This window comes from Leptidea sinapis, chromosome 6 (assembly GCF_905404315.1).
Source record: "Leptidea sinapis chromosome 6, ilLepSina1.1, whole genome shotgun sequence".
Classification (NCBI taxonomy): Eukaryota; Metazoa; Arthropoda; class Insecta; order Lepidoptera; family Pieridae; genus Leptidea; species Leptidea sinapis.
The window spans coordinates 8,772,126-8,792,355 of NC_066270.1; the positions used below are offsets into that span (position 1 = coordinate 8,772,126).

The 20,230-nt window shown below is 33.1% G+C and overlaps 1 protein-coding gene across 6 annotated transcripts; it reads left to right on the forward strand.

Annotated features, from left to right (window-relative positions):
• Nucleotides 1-7,517: 7,517 nt before the first annotated feature.
• On the forward strand, nucleotides 7,518-20,132 carry LOC126965082 (cyclic AMP response element-binding protein B). 6 transcript variants are annotated; one of them, XM_050808537.1, is made up of 7 exons: nucleotides 7,518-7,644; nucleotides 7,973-8,143; nucleotides 8,220-8,372; nucleotides 8,950-9,112; nucleotides 9,364-9,435; nucleotides 17,643-17,765; nucleotides 17,863-20,132. In XM_050808537.1, exons 2-7 carry the CDS (start codon nucleotides 7,988-7,990, stop codon nucleotides 18,063-18,065), a joined length of 870 nt encoding a protein of 289 aa, XP_050664494.1. In that variant the 5' UTR covers nucleotides 7,518-7,644; nucleotides 7,973-7,987; the 3' UTR covers nucleotides 18,066-20,132. The 6 variants fall into 6 exon arrangements, with proteins under 6 accessions (XP_050664494.1, XP_050664495.1, XP_050664493.1 ...); XM_050808538.1 differs by lacking the exon at nucleotides 7,518-7,644 and adding an exon at nucleotides 7,652-7,822; XM_050808536.1 differs by lacking the exon at nucleotides 7,518-7,644 and having other exon boundaries at nucleotides 7,652-8,143.
• Nucleotides 20,133-20,230: the final 98 nt, after the last annotated feature.

The window sequence follows — 20,230 nt, forward strand, 5'->3', positions numbered from 1 at the left end:
CTCTAGAGGCTTATTTTAAGCACAAACAGAAATTAAAAGACATAATCATTCAAGCGATAATGTCTCACGTCAATATCATTTTTATTGGCAGATGCCTGAAAATTTTAAATGGATCGGAAAATCTAGCAAATGGGAGCCAAGAGTTCGTCATTTGCGAGTCATTGGTAGGATTCATAATGTAAATTTCGTTGCTCAACCGGAACTTTACCACTTGCGATTGTTACTATTTCATATGAAAGATGCGACAAGTTTTGAAGACCTTCGAACCGTAACAGATATCCAATATCAGACGTATAAACAAGCCTGCTTAGCACGTGGCTTGACTTACGACGATCAACAATGGATAGAAGGATTACAAGAATCCGCATTATTTAAAATGCCTGTAGCAATGAGAAGCCTTTTTGTTCAAATTTTAATTTACGGATCTCCTGAAAATCCAAAGCGTTTGTGGGAAACATTTAAAGAAAATTTGTCAGAAGATTTTATACATGCAGCCCGGCAAAATGGGCAGCCTATAGAAAATGCAATTAATCGTGGTTACAGAATTATTGCTAAAAAATTAAACACTGAAGCAACAGAAGGCCGAAATTTCCAATACTGGGTACAAACTTTTGGCTTTGAGGACATTGATAATTACGATCTTGAAGATAATAAAGATAATTTAAACACGGATGAATCAGCAGTATTAGGAGAGCAAATGTACCAGTTACTAAAAGGAAAGCAGATAGAAGTAGTTAATTCTATTCTTCAAGCTGTAAATAATACAGCTTCTGAAACGAAATGCTTCTTCATTGATGGTCCGGGGGGTACTGGGAAGACATTCATATATAAAACATTATACTATATGCTGATTGGAAAACGATACAAAGTAAAATGTATGGCTTTTACCGGTATTGCTTCCATATTATTACCTAATGGACGTACTTCTCATAAAACTTTTGGACTAAAAGTATCACTGACACCAGATTCAGTCTCAAGTATCAAACCTAATTCTTCTAAAGCTAGACAATTAGCAGAAATAGATATTTTTCTTATGGAAGAAGCTCCGATGCTTCCAAAATATGGTTTGCAGAGCATTGATCAACTTTTACGATCCATTGGAAATTCGGATCTCCCTTTCGGTGGAAAAGTAATAGTACTAGGAGGAGATTTTCGCCAACGTCTGCCTGTACAGCCACGTGCAAATAAAACTGAGTTAATAGATCTTTCTATCAAACGATGCTCCTTATGGTCTGTTTTTAAGACTTTTAAACTAGAAGAAAATATGCGCGTTGATATAGAGCAACGTCAATTTGCTGATTATTTACTAAAATTAGGCAACGGCGAACTGACTTTAAATGCTATGGAAGAAATTGAATTGCCACAGAATATCATTTCAAGCAACAATCCTATTGATGAAGTATTTGGTAACTGCTTAGCCAATGAAAATTATGAAGGGATGAAAGATAGAGCAATTCTCGCGCCTCTTAACAAAGATGTTGAAAAAATTAATGATGATATAGTTGCTAAACTTCCCGGAGAGTACATAACTTACTATAGCCATGACTGAATGAAAGATCAACCTGAAGGAGGAGTCGAATTTACAACTGAATTTCTCAATAGTGTCAACATTTCAGACTTGCCACCACACGAACTAAAATTGAAAAAAAATGCGTTAATAATGTTGTTGCGTAATTTAGACGTGTCAGAAGGACTATGCAATGGTGTGAGACTCATGGTCACAAGTCTGTGCAATCACATAATAAAGGCTAAAATTGTTACTGGTGAACAATCCGGTCACCAATTTCCCGTTAGATCTGCATTTGCCATGACTGTTCACAAATCCCAAGGGCAAACTTTTGAATCTGTTGGGGTTGACTTAAAGTCAAGTCCGGTCTTCATGCATGGCATGTTATATGTGGCATTTTCTAGAGTTAAGCGATCCACTACGTTAAAAGTCAATCTTTCAAATGAAAGAAGTATTAGATTAAAATCCGATTTCAAAATTAAAACTGTGATGACATAAATATATATATATATATATATATATATATACTTACGTAATTGATTGATAAACTGTAAAAAATTAAGTATTTGTTTCTAATATAAGATTAAACTAATTGCACTCATGATTTTTTTCTTTAAATAACCAACCAACCAATTAAATTTCCAAAAAACACAATTAAAAAAAAAATACCGAGCAAAGCTCGGTCATCCAGGTACTAAGTATTACGCGATACGCGACCTTACGTTGTTTCTTTTTATAATCACCTGATTAGGTTATTATACGGATGAGCCATATTTATAAGCAAAGCGGATTAATATGGCACCTCGCTTCATCTTGATTCTTGACGGTCGCCTTTCAAGGCAGTAGCGATAGCAGAGTCGGGTTAGTCATTAACAGTTATTTATGCAACTGTTGTGTAATAAGGGGTATTAAAACACGAATGTGGGTTTATCTCACGAGGAGAAGCCGAGTGTGATAATAGTATCACATGAGTGTTTTAATACCTAATTATCAATAGTTGCATGCAAGACTTTATCTACTACCAGAATATGAATGCACAGTTAGCTTACTGCTAACATTAAAACACCAGTCTTATTAGTAACCTAATATCATTCATTACTGATTATATACAAATAAAGTAAGTATTAATGAAACAATTATTTATTTTCCTAGTAATTTACATTTTGTATAGTGCAATAATTAAAATTCACTCGAATATAATGTTCTTTTGCAGCGTTTAAGATGAATCGCTCATTTTTTGTAAACAAAACAATAAAAATATCGAAGAAAAATGGCGGGGATTCGAATAATCTTCATTTTTGTTACTGCGCGCGACGTTCTGGTACAGTGCGTTCACAGTTATTTTACCTCTAGCCGTTAGGTTAGCTAACCTGAGCGTTATATTGCCATATTTAGCTTCTATGACTCCCTCAAACGACAAGTAAAATTTTACGGTATTGATGATATTTTTTTTCTTACAATATAATGATTTGAACGTAAAGTTTGTAATAAGATCTTTTGTTATCGGGACGGTTGACAAATTTAAATTTATATTTGGATTCATTACAGAAGTCTGCTTACCAAATTATAATTTATATAACATAAGGTTAATTTTCAATAATAATTACATCAGTGTGATATATTTATTATTATAGTCTATTTTTCCTAACTTCCTAACAAATGTGGCGTACAGAGAACCAGCTCGTACCAAGAGATAATTCGTACAGATGGGGATCATAGTACGCATGAACGATTGATCTTAATGGTTTTTATGCAGTGAATGAATAGTATCGGGTAGAAGAGTAGAAATAATACGACAAGTTATTTTAATAGTTTTATTATTCGGATTCCGATGATAAAAAATATACTTATCTTATTATTTATACCTATCTTATTGTATTAATTTCCATTCGCTTTGTTATTTAATGTAAGACTATACCTTTAAATATCTTAAAGAATATGCCTATCTAATAATATTATTTTAAAATAAAAAAAATGTGAGCCGTCACGGGACGCCTGGCAGATGTGAAACATGGAATAATTTTGTAAAAGTAATATGCAGAAAAGAACATATTGTGATAGGAACTAAATATGTCATAATGATAAAACAAAATATTTCGATTTTTTTCCAGATAACGATGACTATTTATTGAATAAACATTTATTTTCATTAAATACAAAAATTTACGAATTTATTTCAAATCGTGACTACTTAATTCGTTTAATCAGTGACTTCGGTAATAGTTATATTCGATGTTGCCTCTGAGGACGGTATTACTGAGACAAGTCGACGCGTCGCCACGGCATGCGTCGCCACGCCAGAAATCGGTTTTACGTGCGGCTATAGATGTTTCACATGAAAAACAATTAACTGATCGGGAGATTTACGTCAGGAGCGAAGTTCGTTATTCCAATTTAATAAACTGTTCAGTAAGATACGAAATTATAATAATTATAATATGAAAATAACTCAAAAAATATGTGTAAGCTTATCAAAAGTATTTAACCAGTACCAAAGAATTACCTACCTATTTATGAGTTGCTACTTATCTTAAAAATCACGTTTAGAGTATTAATTGTAAGCTGTCATTTGTTATTGTATTAGTTATACAGTAATAACCACAATATATTCATCCGGATAATTATCTTAATCGGAAATAAAGTAATCTATTTGCGTTTTAGGCTACCTGTCATTCATAGCTATTAAACGTTTTTCACGATATTTCACATTCTCACAAGAAATATACAAATTAAAAATAGCTGTGTGTATATTTATAAAGAGCTATTTCTCACAATAATGTTCCTATTTACATTTTTACCTAGTCGAATCAAATGCTACCAAACGAAAATTGTAGTTCTAACTAAAAAAAATAGAGGTCAGCTTGGCATTTATATTATTTATTTATTCAAATCAAAACCACTCAAGGCGACTTATACTAATTGACAATGATTACTCTATATAATTATGAAATCATATAATATATTAAAAAGTCAAATATAAAGGACATAGAACTTGTATATAAAATTGAAGCAAATGATTGATTATATTACTATAAAAATAAAACATACAAAAAACATCACAAGATAGTTACTGTACTCGCAAGAACAACAACAAGCAGTCTAATATTTATGGTGAGAGAAAATCAAAGTTGACGCGACAGAAATTACTTACTGATGGCAGTAACGCTAGGACATCAAGTTTCCACTAAAATTGGGAAAAATACTAAAGATGGGTAACCCTAATTTACACACCCGTCATGGCGGCAACTCGTTGACGAACATTTCCAAATGGAATTAAAGGAGCATTATTTTATTTTTCTCTTTCACAGAAATCACGCACCGATAGTATAATATTTCTTACGCTACTTTGAATTCTTTTCGGCATGCTAATAGATGTAATATCACAAATATGAAGAAAAACGCTAGAAACTCCACAAAACGACTCGACAGGAATACCAACATAAAGAAAACATGTAATGACTTCTGTCAGAGGTAAAATAACTGTGAACGGACTGTAGTGTGGAACGCGCGTAAACGAAAATGTTCTTTTTTTGAAATGCATACAGATACCACGCATCGAGCAATAAGAATGTGGCTGTCTGTTGAAATTCTTTGCGCATGAAGGGGCAAAAAAAAGCATAGGAGTGTTATGAAATTCAGTACATCAATACAAGTTGTATGGTTGTACTGAATTTCATAATTGTAATTTACAACACTCTTTTGGATGATGTAATGGTTATTAGAACATTGGGTGTTTTAATGTGCAGTAAGCTAACTGTTTCAGAATCTTTAATAGAGGATTTAAAGCATGGGTGTAGATAAAATTGTTAACTTAAAACGTTAATTATTACAACACTGTTAAAAATTCAAAGTTACTACAGTGATATATTTTTCTGCGCAGTTATTTAAAAGCATATTTTGTCACATTGTTGTCATGAAAATTGTTAACTTAAAATGTTAATTATTATAACACTAAAAATTAAAAGTAACTACAGCGTTATATTTTACCGCGCAGTTATTTAACAGCATATATTATATATTTTTTAACAGCATATATTTTGTTGTAACATCTGCACAACATTTTTAAGTTAGCAACATGGTAATTAGCAATTATTATACAAACTACCAAAGAGGATGTAAGTACCTACTACTTCGTAATATGTGGCGGGGCCAAAGAGAATGTAAAAACTATGTAATATGAGGCGGGACTGCCTAAGTAAAAATTGAAATTTAGTTTAGTATAATAGTGTATGGCGATTGGCGACGAAGAATAATCAGCTAGGTTTAAAAGCAAACAGTTGCATAAAACGTAGTGGATTTCGGCTGTCTCCGTTTTTAACAAGATTATATTCGTCATCTGTCAATCTATCAAAGACTGCCCGTTTCAATCGAGTGAATCACTTTTATCTTACTTCACAGTTTCGCTAGGCTGCAAGTTCTATAAATTTCACGTAATCTTTATACGTTTTTATGGATCGATTACTGGGAGCTATAAACTATATCCTACGACCCAAATAATAAATAAATTATATTTGCAGTAATTTAAAATTTAAATTTTTTTGTACACTTAACACATTATTTACATTAATGAACTATAAGAATATTAAAAAAATATTATTAAACCAAAACTTAACTCAATTATAAATCAAAAATATTTCCGAAACAAAAAAGAGGCAAAGCACAGGCAAACACAGGCTTTATGAAACCACGATGCAAGTGAAACTTTGTTTCACAAAATAACAGCACAATATCCGAATAAATAAAAACTTATGCTTTACTTCTTTATAGAAATTTATATATAATATGATGATTAAGATAATTAATTTGTCAGACGTGGGAGTTAGCTGTGAAGATCGGGTTATTTTAATTTATAAAGTTTTGTGAAGTCCCAGTTCATGGCTAACAGACGCTAGTTTTTCCATGATTTCGCCCACAAAATGTGCCATGAGTACGTATTATTATATTTTATAGTTTCAGATGAATCACCGCATGATTCTGCCGTTAGCTGTGAAGATCGGGTTATTTTAATTTATAAAGTTTTGTGAAGTCCCAGTTCATGGCTAACAGACGCTAGTTTTTCCATGATTTCGCCCACAAAATGTGCCATGAGTACGTATTATTATATTTTATAGTTTCAGATGAATCACCGCATGATTCTGCCGCTACAAGAACAACAAGAACTGCCGATCATAAATTCCGTAAAACCAGATGCTCAGATTGGCCTGGAGCAAATAATATACGTCTTATTTACGATTGTAGCCGCTGCACTGGAGAAAAAGCATTGGAGATTTGAGGGGCCATTCTTCAACTTCGGGACAAATAAACAAAGAGTCATCGGTTGGCGATTAGCTTGCGAATAGTATTTTTATGATTTTATTATTTTCAAATATATTTGGTGCGATATAGGTATTCATCATCAGTTATAAAACTTTACAATATGCTTGGGTGTAGTGTGTCTAGTTGCTAAAGCCGTAAAGCTATTTAAAAAACCCAATACAATGACAGCGAGAATGTTGCCATAAAACAGATGTAGTTTTACCAATATTATATGATGTTTTGTTTAAATGATTTTTTTAAGTGAAATTTAAAGAAGCGGCGTTCAGCATTTTTCATTGGATGAGTATAAAATTACATTGTGGATGAAAGATGATTTTTCGGAGCACCCTCGAGAGCCTCTCGAGGGGGTCAATTGTCAAAATAATTTAACAGAATACGATTATATTGCAGTAACCGTGCAGTTCCAGGACAAATTTATAGCTAAGTGCTAACTTACTAAAACTAAAGCCATTGAATAGCTATTCCTGCACCATAACATTTGGACTTTAAAATAACTCAAAATTTAATCTTTTTGACAAGCGTCGCTTAGCAACTGCTAAAAAGATCAAACTGAACTCAGTTGCATTTTTTTAGTGGAATAATTCTTGCCCCTGTATTTTTTTAATCTGTGGTTCCCTGGTGTTCATTTGTTGATATTGAATTGCGCATGCGTTGAATTTTGACAAATTGAGATCCGCCATATTTAAAATGTTATGACGCATAAAACAAGATCATAGGTCTCCGCCAGTGACGAGTCTTCATACAGTTGACGTGGCTACTACGTACCGTCCCGTTCGCCCACTCCGGACGCAGCATATACAGTGACGAGGAATACGTAACTGGTGAGTGCTTGTATTGAAGACATCTTGCGGTCTGTCATAGTGCACGATTTCGAGTTCGTAACTAAGTGATAACTTTGGTTACAACTATGTATTCTATACTACGAGATGTACAAAGCCTAAAATAATGTACTAAGCTAACAAACGCAATAGGAAAATTTTCCTGATTATGACGCGATGGGTCAGTTTTAGTGTGTCATCAGTGGTGATTATTGTTGGTACAAATTAACAAAACCCTACAAGGACCGTGTTTCAGATACACTAATGGCCTAAACAAAAATATAATATTGAGAAGTATGACAAACAGAGAATGTGACCTTGAATATTTTAGGTGACCTAAGTGGGCATGGACGGAATGGTGGAGGAGAACGGTACTACAAATACTACAAACGTCACAGATGTTTTATCGAGTCCGGGGTCGTCGTCTGGAGCGACACCACAACATCAAGTTGTCACAAGTATTGTACAACTAACTTTACCAGCACAAGCGCCTTCAGCACAGGTTGTTTTGATTGTATACATAAATACAGTTTTTAACAAGACAAACTCCTTACTTATATATTGTTCATACTTTGCAGGTCCAATCTGTAATACAACCCAACCAGCAATCAGTAATTCAAACAGCATCTAATATACAGTCAGTGCAATTACCAAAGGGAAATGTTATACTTGTTAGTAAACCAAATTCTGTTATACACACTACTACACATGGAACATTACAAACATTACAGGTAATAATGAAGGGACTAGTATGTAGTTGTATTATGATAGATAAATAGTGAAAGTTGCATTTAATGTTAAGCTATAGTTCATTCAAATATTGATGTATTAAGCTTTTAAAACATGATCCCAGATAATCTACAAAACAATTGTGTTACAAAATTCAAAACATTTGTTTGATGAAGGTAACTATAACATAAATTACTTTCTTAATGATACCATAGATTGGGAATGACTGCCCTCAGACTAATAATCAATTAATTGTAATAACAATTTTGTTGTATGATATTACATTGTAACAGTATTAGTGCCCTGTGAGTTTCTTGTCCATTCTTCTCAAGTTGGAGGCAAACTTTTTTAAATAGGTGTTTAACATTTAAAAAATGATTTTAACCTTTTTTTGCACAAATGTATTTGAATTATTTGTAAACTATTAGATAGTACATAAGTAATTTGTTATAATTATACTATAATAATAAGTAACAACTTCATTGTTTTTTTCTGTATTTGTACAAAATCAGGGACAGGGAGTTAAATAAGGAGTATCGCAATGTATTTTTTAATTAGTTAAAACTTAATTATTTTTAGATAAAACCAGAACCAAATAGCATCATAAGTGCACAGGGGCAGTCTGGTAGTGATGATAGTGGTAGTGATGATGAAAGTCCCAAAAGAAAATATCGAGAAATGTTGACGAGGCGTCCATCTTACAGGAAAATATTAAATGACTTAGGAGGTGCAGAAATTGCTGGTAAGAAGATTTTTATTTTCAAAGTTGCCTAAGATGGATTACCATTACACAGATACCCTCCTTTACACCATTAAATTACAACTATATTCTTAAACAAAGAAATATAAGGATTTACTAACTTAAAAGATATGGGAAAATTATTACTGAATATTTATTTTATTTTTTAATTTGAAAAAAAAAATAATTACTTATTAATTGTTTGGGATCCAAAGAAGGCTCTTTACTTCATATGAGAAATAATAAAATTACAGACAATCGCATGGGAACTAAACCAGGACCCGAAAATGAAGTGTCGCTGACATCCCCTTTGTCATTTGCACCAGGTTAGTTTAATGTGCTGCTGACACTTTTTCTGTGTGCAACATGTGTCACTAACCTGTTACAATGCATCATAGTACCTCTTTTAAACCGTGACATCACGGCTTTTAATCATCACCTACTTGTACACCTCATTTGTCTCATAACACACTCCCGTCATTGGCTCGGTCTTGATTTAGTGTCTCATGGTGGTTTCTTGTATTCATTACATGTTACATATGCAATCATTTATCAAATTATGTCTTCTTTCAATTAACATGTTAATTTTCAAGTACTTATAGGAATTAACTTCATTAGAATTTTTAGGTATAACATTATAAAAGAAGGAAAATGTGCTTGCCAATAACCTGAAGGTAAATTTCACTTCTTCTAAAAATCAGAGTAATTAATAACATAAAATTATTATATGGATAAATATTTGTTTCTTACATTATCAATTATTGATTATATACATTATCAAATATTATGATTTTAAGAAGATATAGCTGTTGAGAAGGTTGTGTTATTGTTTGGAAAATTTGTCCTAGTATACAATGATTAGGTTAGATACTAATAAGAACAAGGTAAACCCTTTAATCCTCTAAACAAATACCAAGAATTAAATGTGTTTTTAAAATCCAAATGGTGTATGCTAAGCAATTTGTGATTTTAAAGTGAAAGCCCTCACTTCTGAAAGAACAACATCTTAGGTCAATTTCCTAATATGCAAATATTGGGGTTATGAAGCCACAACCTGAGAGTTGAATGGTTGGCTCAGTTGGTAAAATCATTTGAACGGAATCTGAGAAGTGCGGGTTCGATTCCCGCATCATTAATAAATTATGGTTACAAATTTAACTTACATTTAGGATTGGTCTCTGCTGCGCTACTAGTTACCGCAGGCGTAGTTGCAAAGTGTGGCAACTAATACTATGCCCAACTGGGCAATCTCAAACTATTTGTGATGTTGACATCCACATGTTCTGTTAAACTTTGCTTATAATTGAATCTAAAATGGCAGGTTGTGTAGTAAAACTTTGTAAAACGAATACTGCAAGAAATAAAAAATCTGGGATCACATATCACCAGTAAGTATTTTGTACTTTATTAATTTCAATGTAAAATAACGCAAAGATACCATTTAGTGTCAAGATGCCGCACAAACAAGCATCTAATAGTTGCCGTAATACATAATATTATATAAAACTATTGTTGTTAGGTAGTGTGGTATCTAAATGCAGCACAGCGAAGACCAATCCTTAATCTAAGGCTATTAACATATTATTATATTATTATTATGATTGATCCCACAAAGCCTATATTGTAACTTTCTGAGCATGAAAGTGGGTGTGTATGAAGTAAGACTGACACACAGTAAAACATATTCGATCAAACAAACAATTGCTATTTTATTTGATTAGGAATGACTAGTTTAAAATTTATGATATATAATAATTATTCGATACAACTACTGGATGCCAGTATATTAAATACTTGTTATCTTCAAAGCTATAAGTTTTATTATAAATTTGTGCCAGCATCATTTGGAGATCATCTTCTTTGCCAGATTACCAGGGTTGTACTATTTTCATTTGAGCTCGCTTATCTTTATTTGAAGTCTGTGAAGAAAATATGTTGTTTTATTTATTTAAATAGGATAAAATGCCATAGATAACTAATACAGTTCATAAAATGTTTGTGTCTAATATATGAGTATTTTTCTTTTAAATATCTGCAGTTAGTCTCCAAACTATGAGCAGATGTGTTGAATATCTAGAATTGTGTGGGAAAAGTGGTCCATCGACTTCTTCTTTGACAATGCTATTTCGGTTGAGTCTCTTTAGATGGTTATTAGTAACTTGACTGTTGCTTCTCAATATATTCTTGATAATATAATGTATTTTCATAGGCACATAAGTGAATTTGCTAGAAACTGTCAATACAAACAACATACAAATTTATAATGCCTAATATACTAATATATAAAGCTGCAGTGTTTGTTTGTTCGTTTGTTTGTTTGAACGCGATAATCTCTGGTACTACTGGTCCGATTTGAATGATTATTTCAGTGTTGGGTAGTCCATTTATCGAGGAAGGCTGTAGGCTATGTTTTTTTTTTTCAAAATTAGGGATCCGTAATAAAATTGCTATTTTGTAACACAAGGTGTAAAATCGAAAACCTATTTTTGGGTGCGCTGCAAAATCTATTGACAATAGAACAAAATGATGTACAGGCTATAATATAGGCAATATTTTATTACTTATAAAACTATCGCGTGAATTATACTTTATATGGCAAAACAACGTTTGCCGGGTCAGCTAGTGCCTAATACTTGGCTAAGTCAAGTTAGTAAGTCTTTTGTGGGGCGATGTATAAACTTTTACAATAAGAATCCAGGAAATGTTCAAAACAAAAGTATTACATTATTCAAAAGCATTGTTAAAAAATGTTTGAGTGGTAAAGGTAACCATAACATAAATGACTTTCTTAATAATACCACAGATTGGGAATGGAGCGACCACCCTCAGGCTATTAAATAATAAGTTTAATGGTACAACATTAATTTGTAAACATAATTGTAATTTTGTTTTGATGAAAAAAAAGCCCGCTGAGTTTGTTGCGCCCGTTCTTCTCAGGTCTGAAGCATTCGTCTTGGAATGGGTGGTAGTTTTTGACTTTCAATAAGTGATGTCACATCCTATTTTGAATTAAAAATATTTGAATTTGAATAAATAATATTGAATAAATTATGAAAACAGTACTTGATTTGAAATGTTACCATGGTATGTAATAAATGCTAAATCTATTTCAATAGCGATGACGTAATCGCTCTTTAGAGCAAAGGCGATGACGTCATGCCAGCAGCTGTGCGACTTGTAATGTTTTTAAAGGCTAAGTTATGCAAAGTGTAATGAAAATTTAAACTGCTAAATTAACTATTGTAGATTTATCTTTTAACAGAAATACTAACAAAAAAAAGAGTGTTTGTACTTATGTACACGCGTTTGAAGTTATACTTCTTTGGCGTATGGAAAATTAAATCAAATTTTAACAAATAGTTAAGATCAAAGATAGTATAAACACTCAGCATTTAAGGTTAATATAAACAAGTATAGAAAATTAGTTAATTTTATAAATGCATAAAATTAGTTAATATACCAGAAATAAAACAAAACAAAAAAAAATAGTTTTTACATAATAATGTAATAATTTTTAATTAACGATGTAAATAAATTATACATTCCGACAATAAACCTCAAATCTATAAATGCACTCAAAACAGTTTATTCAAATCAGTTTTATTACTAATATTCAATAGATATAGATATACTAATAAATTATTAGTAAATACTATCACCGTCGTATATGAAATTGAATTAATAAAAACACCAAAATAATATTTATTTATTCACACTGTTTAATTGTACAGATTTGATACAGCTAAACCAAATATTAATCTTTATTAGTTACATAAACCAAGTAACTTATATTTTTAAGCTTCAGTACCAAAGTAGGTGTAGCGCTAAATTTTAAAATTGTCTGTTGAGAAAATTAAAGCTACTTACTACGAGCGTGAGAAGAGAACTTTGTTGAACACAATCCATAATTCCAGTGGGAGATTCCTTTGCACAGGATGCCGGCTAGATTATGGGTACCACAACGGAGCCTATTTCTGCCGTGAAGCAATAATGTGTAATTAATTATTCTGGTCTTTGGTCGGAAGGGTGCCGTAGCTAGTGAAATTACTGAGCAAATGAGACTTAACATCTTCTCTCAAGGTGACGAGCGCATTTGTAGTGCTGCTCAAAATATTTGGGTTTTTCAAGAATCCTGAGTGGCACTGCATTGTAATGGGCAGGGCGTATCAATTACCATCAACTGAACGTCCTCGTCTCGTCCCTTATTTTCATAAAAAAAAAATCTATGTGTCCCTTATTTTCATGAAAAAAAATAAACTATGTGTCTCTTATCTCTCATATTTTTTTCCATCCAGTTTGGCATCCAAATGATCAAATATGATTTCAATTAATAAAGATATTTTGACTTTGTGAAAAGGAGCCTCCAACTGGTAGTACGGACATATTTTTTTTTATATGAGAGGGGGCGAACGGTCAAGAGGCTCACGGGATGGGGAGAGGTGAGGCAATAGTAATCAACAATCAGCCACTCCCTCGACATTACGGTGTTGTTCAGTACCGGATTAGGCAAGCGCGGGGCCCGCAGCAAATTCTGTTGAGATCTTTGCCCTCTAGTCATTTACGGAGCCTGAAAAATAGCGTCAGTAATGAGTAAGCAATATATGGCGTACAAAAATGGGCAAATGAGGTGGTTTTGTAAGAATAATAGCGGATAATCAAGAAAATGTCTCTTTATTTTACGTACAATTGTAACTCATTATAGTAACCATACATAGATTAGGGTTTGGTCTCCGCTGCCCTTCAACTAGATACCGCAGGCGTAGTCGCAAAGTGCGGCAACTAATACAACGCCCAAGTGGGCGAGCTCGTGCCAGTCTCGAACAATGTGTGACGTTGTCGTGCCGCATGTTCTGTTAAACTTTGCTAATAATTGAAACTAAAATGCTAAAAGTAAAATATTTAAAAAATAATACAACAAGAATTAAGAACATCAAAAAGAATTGTAATAAATTTTGAGAAAATAAATACCTTTTATCATCAGTTAGTATTTTGTATTTTATTAAAATCAATGTAAAATAACACGACGCGTATATAAGGTACAAAATTTTAATGATGCCATTGAGTGTCGTGGTATCATATCATAGCCTTACAATATGTACCACCGTATAGACGCGGTGACAGTTCTCTTCTGAGTGACCAATTTGGATTTGGTTTGGTTGATATGCTTAAATATTCAAAATACTTAGGAGCTTATTCCAAGTGTGGCTGACTGTCTCCGCAAAATCTGTTATAGTATATTCGCTTATCTTTTTTAAAAGAACAGTACCAGTGGGAGGCTCCTTTGCACAGGATGCCGGCTATATTATAGGTACCACAACCTATTTCTACCGTGAAGCAGTAATGTGTAAGCATTACTGTGTTTCGGTCTGAAGGGCGCCGTAGCTAGTGAAATTACTGGGCAAACGAGACTTGACATCTTATGTCACTGTGTTGACTGTCATGTCAATGTAAATTTTTGGGTTTTTAAATACTCTTGAGCGGCACTGCATTGTAATGGTCAGGGCGTACCAATTCCAATCAGCTGAACGTCCTGCTCGTCTCGTCAATTATTTTAAAAAAAATCTAGCAGAGTTTATATCACTGTTAGAGCTGTTCTTTTCTCGTGCTGAGTGATACACTCATTGATGTACTCGTCACTTTTATTACGTTGAGCCGTAGATGGAAGATGGACACTAGATTCGCTGTCACCGTTTGTAAATGAGATAGCAATAGTCTGTGAAGTGTGTTATGTTTCATGTTTTCGTTCTGGACGATTTGTACAACGTAATAGACAACAACGTCCCATATTTTAATAATAACTGAATTAACACTAAATCACTCAATTACGTATAAACAATTAGAATTTATTAAATTACAAATTAAATTAAATAGTCACGGACTAGTAAAAAAATAAGGACTCCGCGCCGTGATATTAGCAAGTGAAGCACCTTTATGCTAGTGTGTGTGCGGTTACGGGGGATACCAGTTACACAATTTTTTCTCCCTTAAATAATCATATATGGCCATAAATAATTTTATATAATTGTTTTTACACTTTTACACAACGCACGACGGCATTTTTAAAACAATTTATTGCGTCGCAAACGGATCTGGCACAGACGATGGCAAATCTCATAATGGCAGCCGATCGGCTTGTATTAGTGTAAGTGCATGCGTGGGGCTATGTATTTACACGTTTACCGACTTATTTTGGTGCCTCACTGTTCTGTAAGGTGACACGGAGTCTTTATTTTTTTTGTCTGTGAAAATAGTATTGCACCATGCCAACCATTGTTTGTTGGGAGCCGATGGACTCCATGGTCCAAACAAAAAAATCGCATACGCGAAAGGGATAGTAGATATTGTAGTGTATCTCGCTTACTCTCAATACCAGTCTAATTTATGTGTCTCTGTCACATTATTATTGTTATTTTAATGATTCAATTGTTCATCTTCTATCTACGCGTTGAGCACTACTGTCTCTCTTGCCATTTATGGGTTAGTTAGTTATAATATCAAACCGTGAAAAATTGTAAAACTCGATCGTTAATTCGTCAATCTTTTAATATTAGTAGAGCTCAAATTGCTTAATTTTACGAATATTTATTAAAAATTCAAATAGCGTAGATTACTAATTATGGGAAACTATTGGTAATTAAAAAGCTCTAGGTTTTATGTTACGTATCACTCACTGGAGGCGTTAAGATTTGAAAATTTTTGGTTGCGAATGGACTTTTAAATTTAGATTTTAGAGCAAGCCGTACTCTCTAAAACTGACCATAAATCATAATCCAGCGGATTAAGATCGGGACTAGACAACGGCCAGTCTTCAGCTCTGATGAAGTCTTTATGACCCGGCGCCGAGTCTTGCTGGAAGGACCATTCTTGGTTATTGAACACGGTGTTGTTAAGGGGCTTCACTACCTTCTCAAGAATGGTATTTTGATACACTTGTGCCGATGTTTTGATACCTTTTTCAAAGAAGTGTATGGCTCAGTCACTCCTTCATAGCTAATACCCCACTAAATCAGCACTCGGATAGTGCCCACGTTATACTCTGTCGATTAATTGGGAAGCTTCCTTACAGATCAATACGGTGATGTTTTTTATTAAAATGTTGCTCAATTGTAAAAAAAAATCTCATCCGTAAACACATTTTATCTGTGACCTCGTAGTAATTTCGATTTTACCGCCATATTCGTTTTTAAATTATCAGTTAAGAAATGATTAGTACGTCTCGTATAGGCTGCAAGGCCTAAGTCATCTTTTAAAATACGCGACATGGTTCTTTTGCTTTCGGACAGGATTTCCTCAAATTCTTTCCCTTACTCGTTTGATCACCTTTTTCGCATGAACACTACGTTGACGGCCTGATCTTTTTCTGTCAAAAACAGAAGAGGTCTCATTGTACCTATTTTTTGTACCATTGTACAAACATTTTTACTAATACCAAGCGTATGGAGAGTTTTAAAAATTGTATTTGGCTCCATACCTACTTTGTGTAATGCAATCACAGCGATTCGGTTCTCTTTATAACCCAACTCCATTTTAATATCGCAAAATGTTGCACAATGTATTGGCGCCAAATTGAGAAAACGCAATGAACAATCACAATATAAAAATGACAGATTCCAAATTCAAATGTAATATTTTGTTTATTAATTAATGGTAATTGTAACAGTATTTATGGCCAGACTAAGTAATCTTATCATTTGACAACAGACCATGCAATTACTTTAGATTTTTTGCTGGACTATTTTAAGCCTCTTGGTTGGCCATTGTGTTTCCTTGGGTATAATTAAATTATTATGGAGATAACTTAAAACAAGATTCCTTTCCTTACGTCCTATTATTGTCATGCCTACTACGCGAATTGGTGGATTTAGTGAGTCTGTAGTTGAGTGCGGTATGTAATTTTATAAACAACTTTGTAGACGCATATATACCACCTACCCTAAAAGCGTACAAAATACATGTGTCGAAAATTTGAAAAAAAAAATTGTGAAAAACATTTGTGTGGTAAAGGTTACTCTATGATGTACTTAAATTACTTGATACACCTTGGAATAGGGGAATTCGACACCAGGCTTATATTGCCCATATTATTTTATGATAACAAGCTAATATTACTACTTTAGATAAAACCAGTGGGAGGCTCCTTTGCACAGGATGCCTGGCTAGCTTATGCGTACCACAACGGCGCCTATTTCTGCCATGAAGCAGTAATGTGTAAGCATTACTGTGTTTCGGTCCGAAGGGCGCCGGAGCTAGTGAAATTACTGGGCAAATGAGACTTGACATTTTATGTCTTACGGTTGTTAGCGCTGTTGTAGTGCCGCTCAGAATTTTTGGGTATTTTAAGAATGCTGAGCGGCACTGTATTGTAATGGGCAGAGCGTATCAATTACCATCAGCGGAACGTCCTGCTCGTCTCGACCCTTATTTTCATAAAAAAAAAACCTCAAAGACCAGTTGAATACTCATATAACACTTAATCAGATTCTAAGTGGGTTCCTAATACTATAGAAACTTATCAAGAGTTACCTTATTTCAGTGATACCCGCTGGAGCTCTGCAAACTGAAGGGGGTCTACATACACTGGCGGTGTCCGGTACGACGGGCGGAGGGGCTATCGTGCAATACGCAACGGGGCAAGATGGACAATTTTACGTGCCGGGTATGTGCCTAATGTCATATAGTATATAAATATCATCCGGATTTAGTGCGCACGAAAATATTTTTGAGTAAATGATCAAATGGTACCATACTTACAGGTCCAATATTAGAAGATCAGACTCGTAAGCGTGAGTTACGTCTCATGAAGAACCGGGAGGCTGCCCGGGAATGTCGTCGTAAGAAGAAGGAGTACATAAAATGTTTAGAGAACCGAGTCGCTGTTCTGGAGAATCAAAACAAAGCATTAATAGAGGAGCTCAAATCGCTAAAAGAATTATATTGTCAGCAGAAAACCGAATGAGGTCCAGCCGGCTAGCCAGATGTGCCACTGAAATGCTGGCAGTCATTGAAGGCACACCAGTTTTATGCTGGACACGAAAGAACCTCGGGTTTTGTGGAAACACTGGGGTAAATTTTCAAATTCATAGAGTTAAGTCGGAAACTGTGTCACTAACTTCAATGAAGTTGTGTCATGTATTATGGCTAGCACCTCAGAGAAATGTCGAATTACAAAGACATTAATATATTTGTTATGAAGGGTATTAAACGTAACATGTGAACATAGAAATTACAAATGTCATAGGCCATCTAGTAGCGTGGGGGTCTATCCAAGATGAATATGATTGTATTGTTAAAAGTGATATGTTTATCTATTTTATAATAATTAGTATTTAATGTTGTTTATTTCTTCAGTTACTTGATGAAGATTTACAGTCTCGTAACTGTTTTTATTCTATTGAAAAAATGGGCACACTTACCGATCAGTTGTTGTAATGTGATGGTTTTTATCAGATACTATATACTGACCCCAAAGAGATTAAGAATGACAATTTTTGTATTACTAGTAAGTGAAACAGATTCTACAGTAACAAATGTGTTACTGAATAAAACTCAATATTTAACTACAGATGGTAGCTGGAATGTACAATTGATCTAAGAATATCTTTGCTTTTGTTTTCATCTGTGTTCGTATCTAAAATAAATATACGGTCTTACAAATAATTTTGTAATGAGAATAAACCAATAATATGCAAAGGCTTGTGTTTTTCATTCGTATGTATAAAGTTTCCGGCTTTTCTTTGAAAGACTGCTGCAGAAAACTTTAGAATTATCATTATATTGACAGTGTTGTCGGTATATATATTGATATAGTCAACATTAAGCATATTAATGGTTTTTTCAGCTATAACTAGTTTACATGTAAGGCCGTTAGTGTCAAGATTGAAATCTTCTGCCAATTTTCAATAGTAAAACTCGTCTCACAAGGTCCGATCAAGTTCAGAATACTGCAAATAAAGTTTGTCTGAGGATACCATTGTCAACTAATATTTTTATTCATGTGATGATATTTTTGCATTGAAGTGATGTGACATTTATAATAGAACCCAAGAAATATTCTGTTAAAGGATGTGTGCCATCGCTGTTGCAATTTTCGGTTTATTCGTTGTTTACAATTGTATTATTATTAATGAATTTTAATTGATAATGTTTTTATCAACATAATTGTACAGTTGTAAATAGTTATGCATTACAAAATATTATGGTTTCAATTTGGAATGATAATGTTCACTCATTGATTGATTGACTATCCATTCTAAGTTAGTTTAGATACATCACCAAATGGTTTTATAGGTAAGCCAAAGTTAATTATTTAATTTACCTGTGCAATAAGTTATTGCGTTGTACAGTTTTGACAGTACTTGAACGATTGTTTCCGGCTCTTGATAAAAAGAAATAGAATGTACAGATAGCATAGATTTATGTATAGAGTGTATTTATTTAACAATTTATTGTACATATTCCATAGGGAAATATGAAAGAACAGATGATTTTGACACATTTCGCATATCACATGAAATTTTATGCCCGTTAGTTTTTACAAAGAGTCATATTTTAATATTTTTTTTTGCAATGTGAAAATTTACTATCTGTTAAAATTTACTAATTTCTATGAAGTACTTTATAGTTTCTTGGAGTATATAACTGACTTTCAACTAAATAATAAGATTTTATTAGTGGTTCATTGTCATTGTTAATATCTTTAAATGTACTTTTTGTATAAATTATTATTGTTCATAGGCTTAATAATTATGTATTTTTGTTGTTTATTTTTAATACGCATATTAATAGTGACAAATGACCGCGATTTAATGTAAGACATTGTGGAAAGTGCCTTTTTAAATTAGATTAAATAAAGTTTATACCAACATAGCTTTTTATGTTATAACTGATGCGATTTATATTATTAATAATTATTATTAACTGTTTGATGTAATTGTGGGTTATTTTATTTAAGCTCTATTGAGGTGGATTACTTAACTGTGATGGAATCAGAATTAATAATGAAGTAAAATGTCTATTAATTTCATGTAATTTTTGAATTATGCTGTATCCTTATTACACTAGCATATTTATCTTTATGACATCTTTACACTTACCCATATATTTGGAAAGCAACTATTGCTA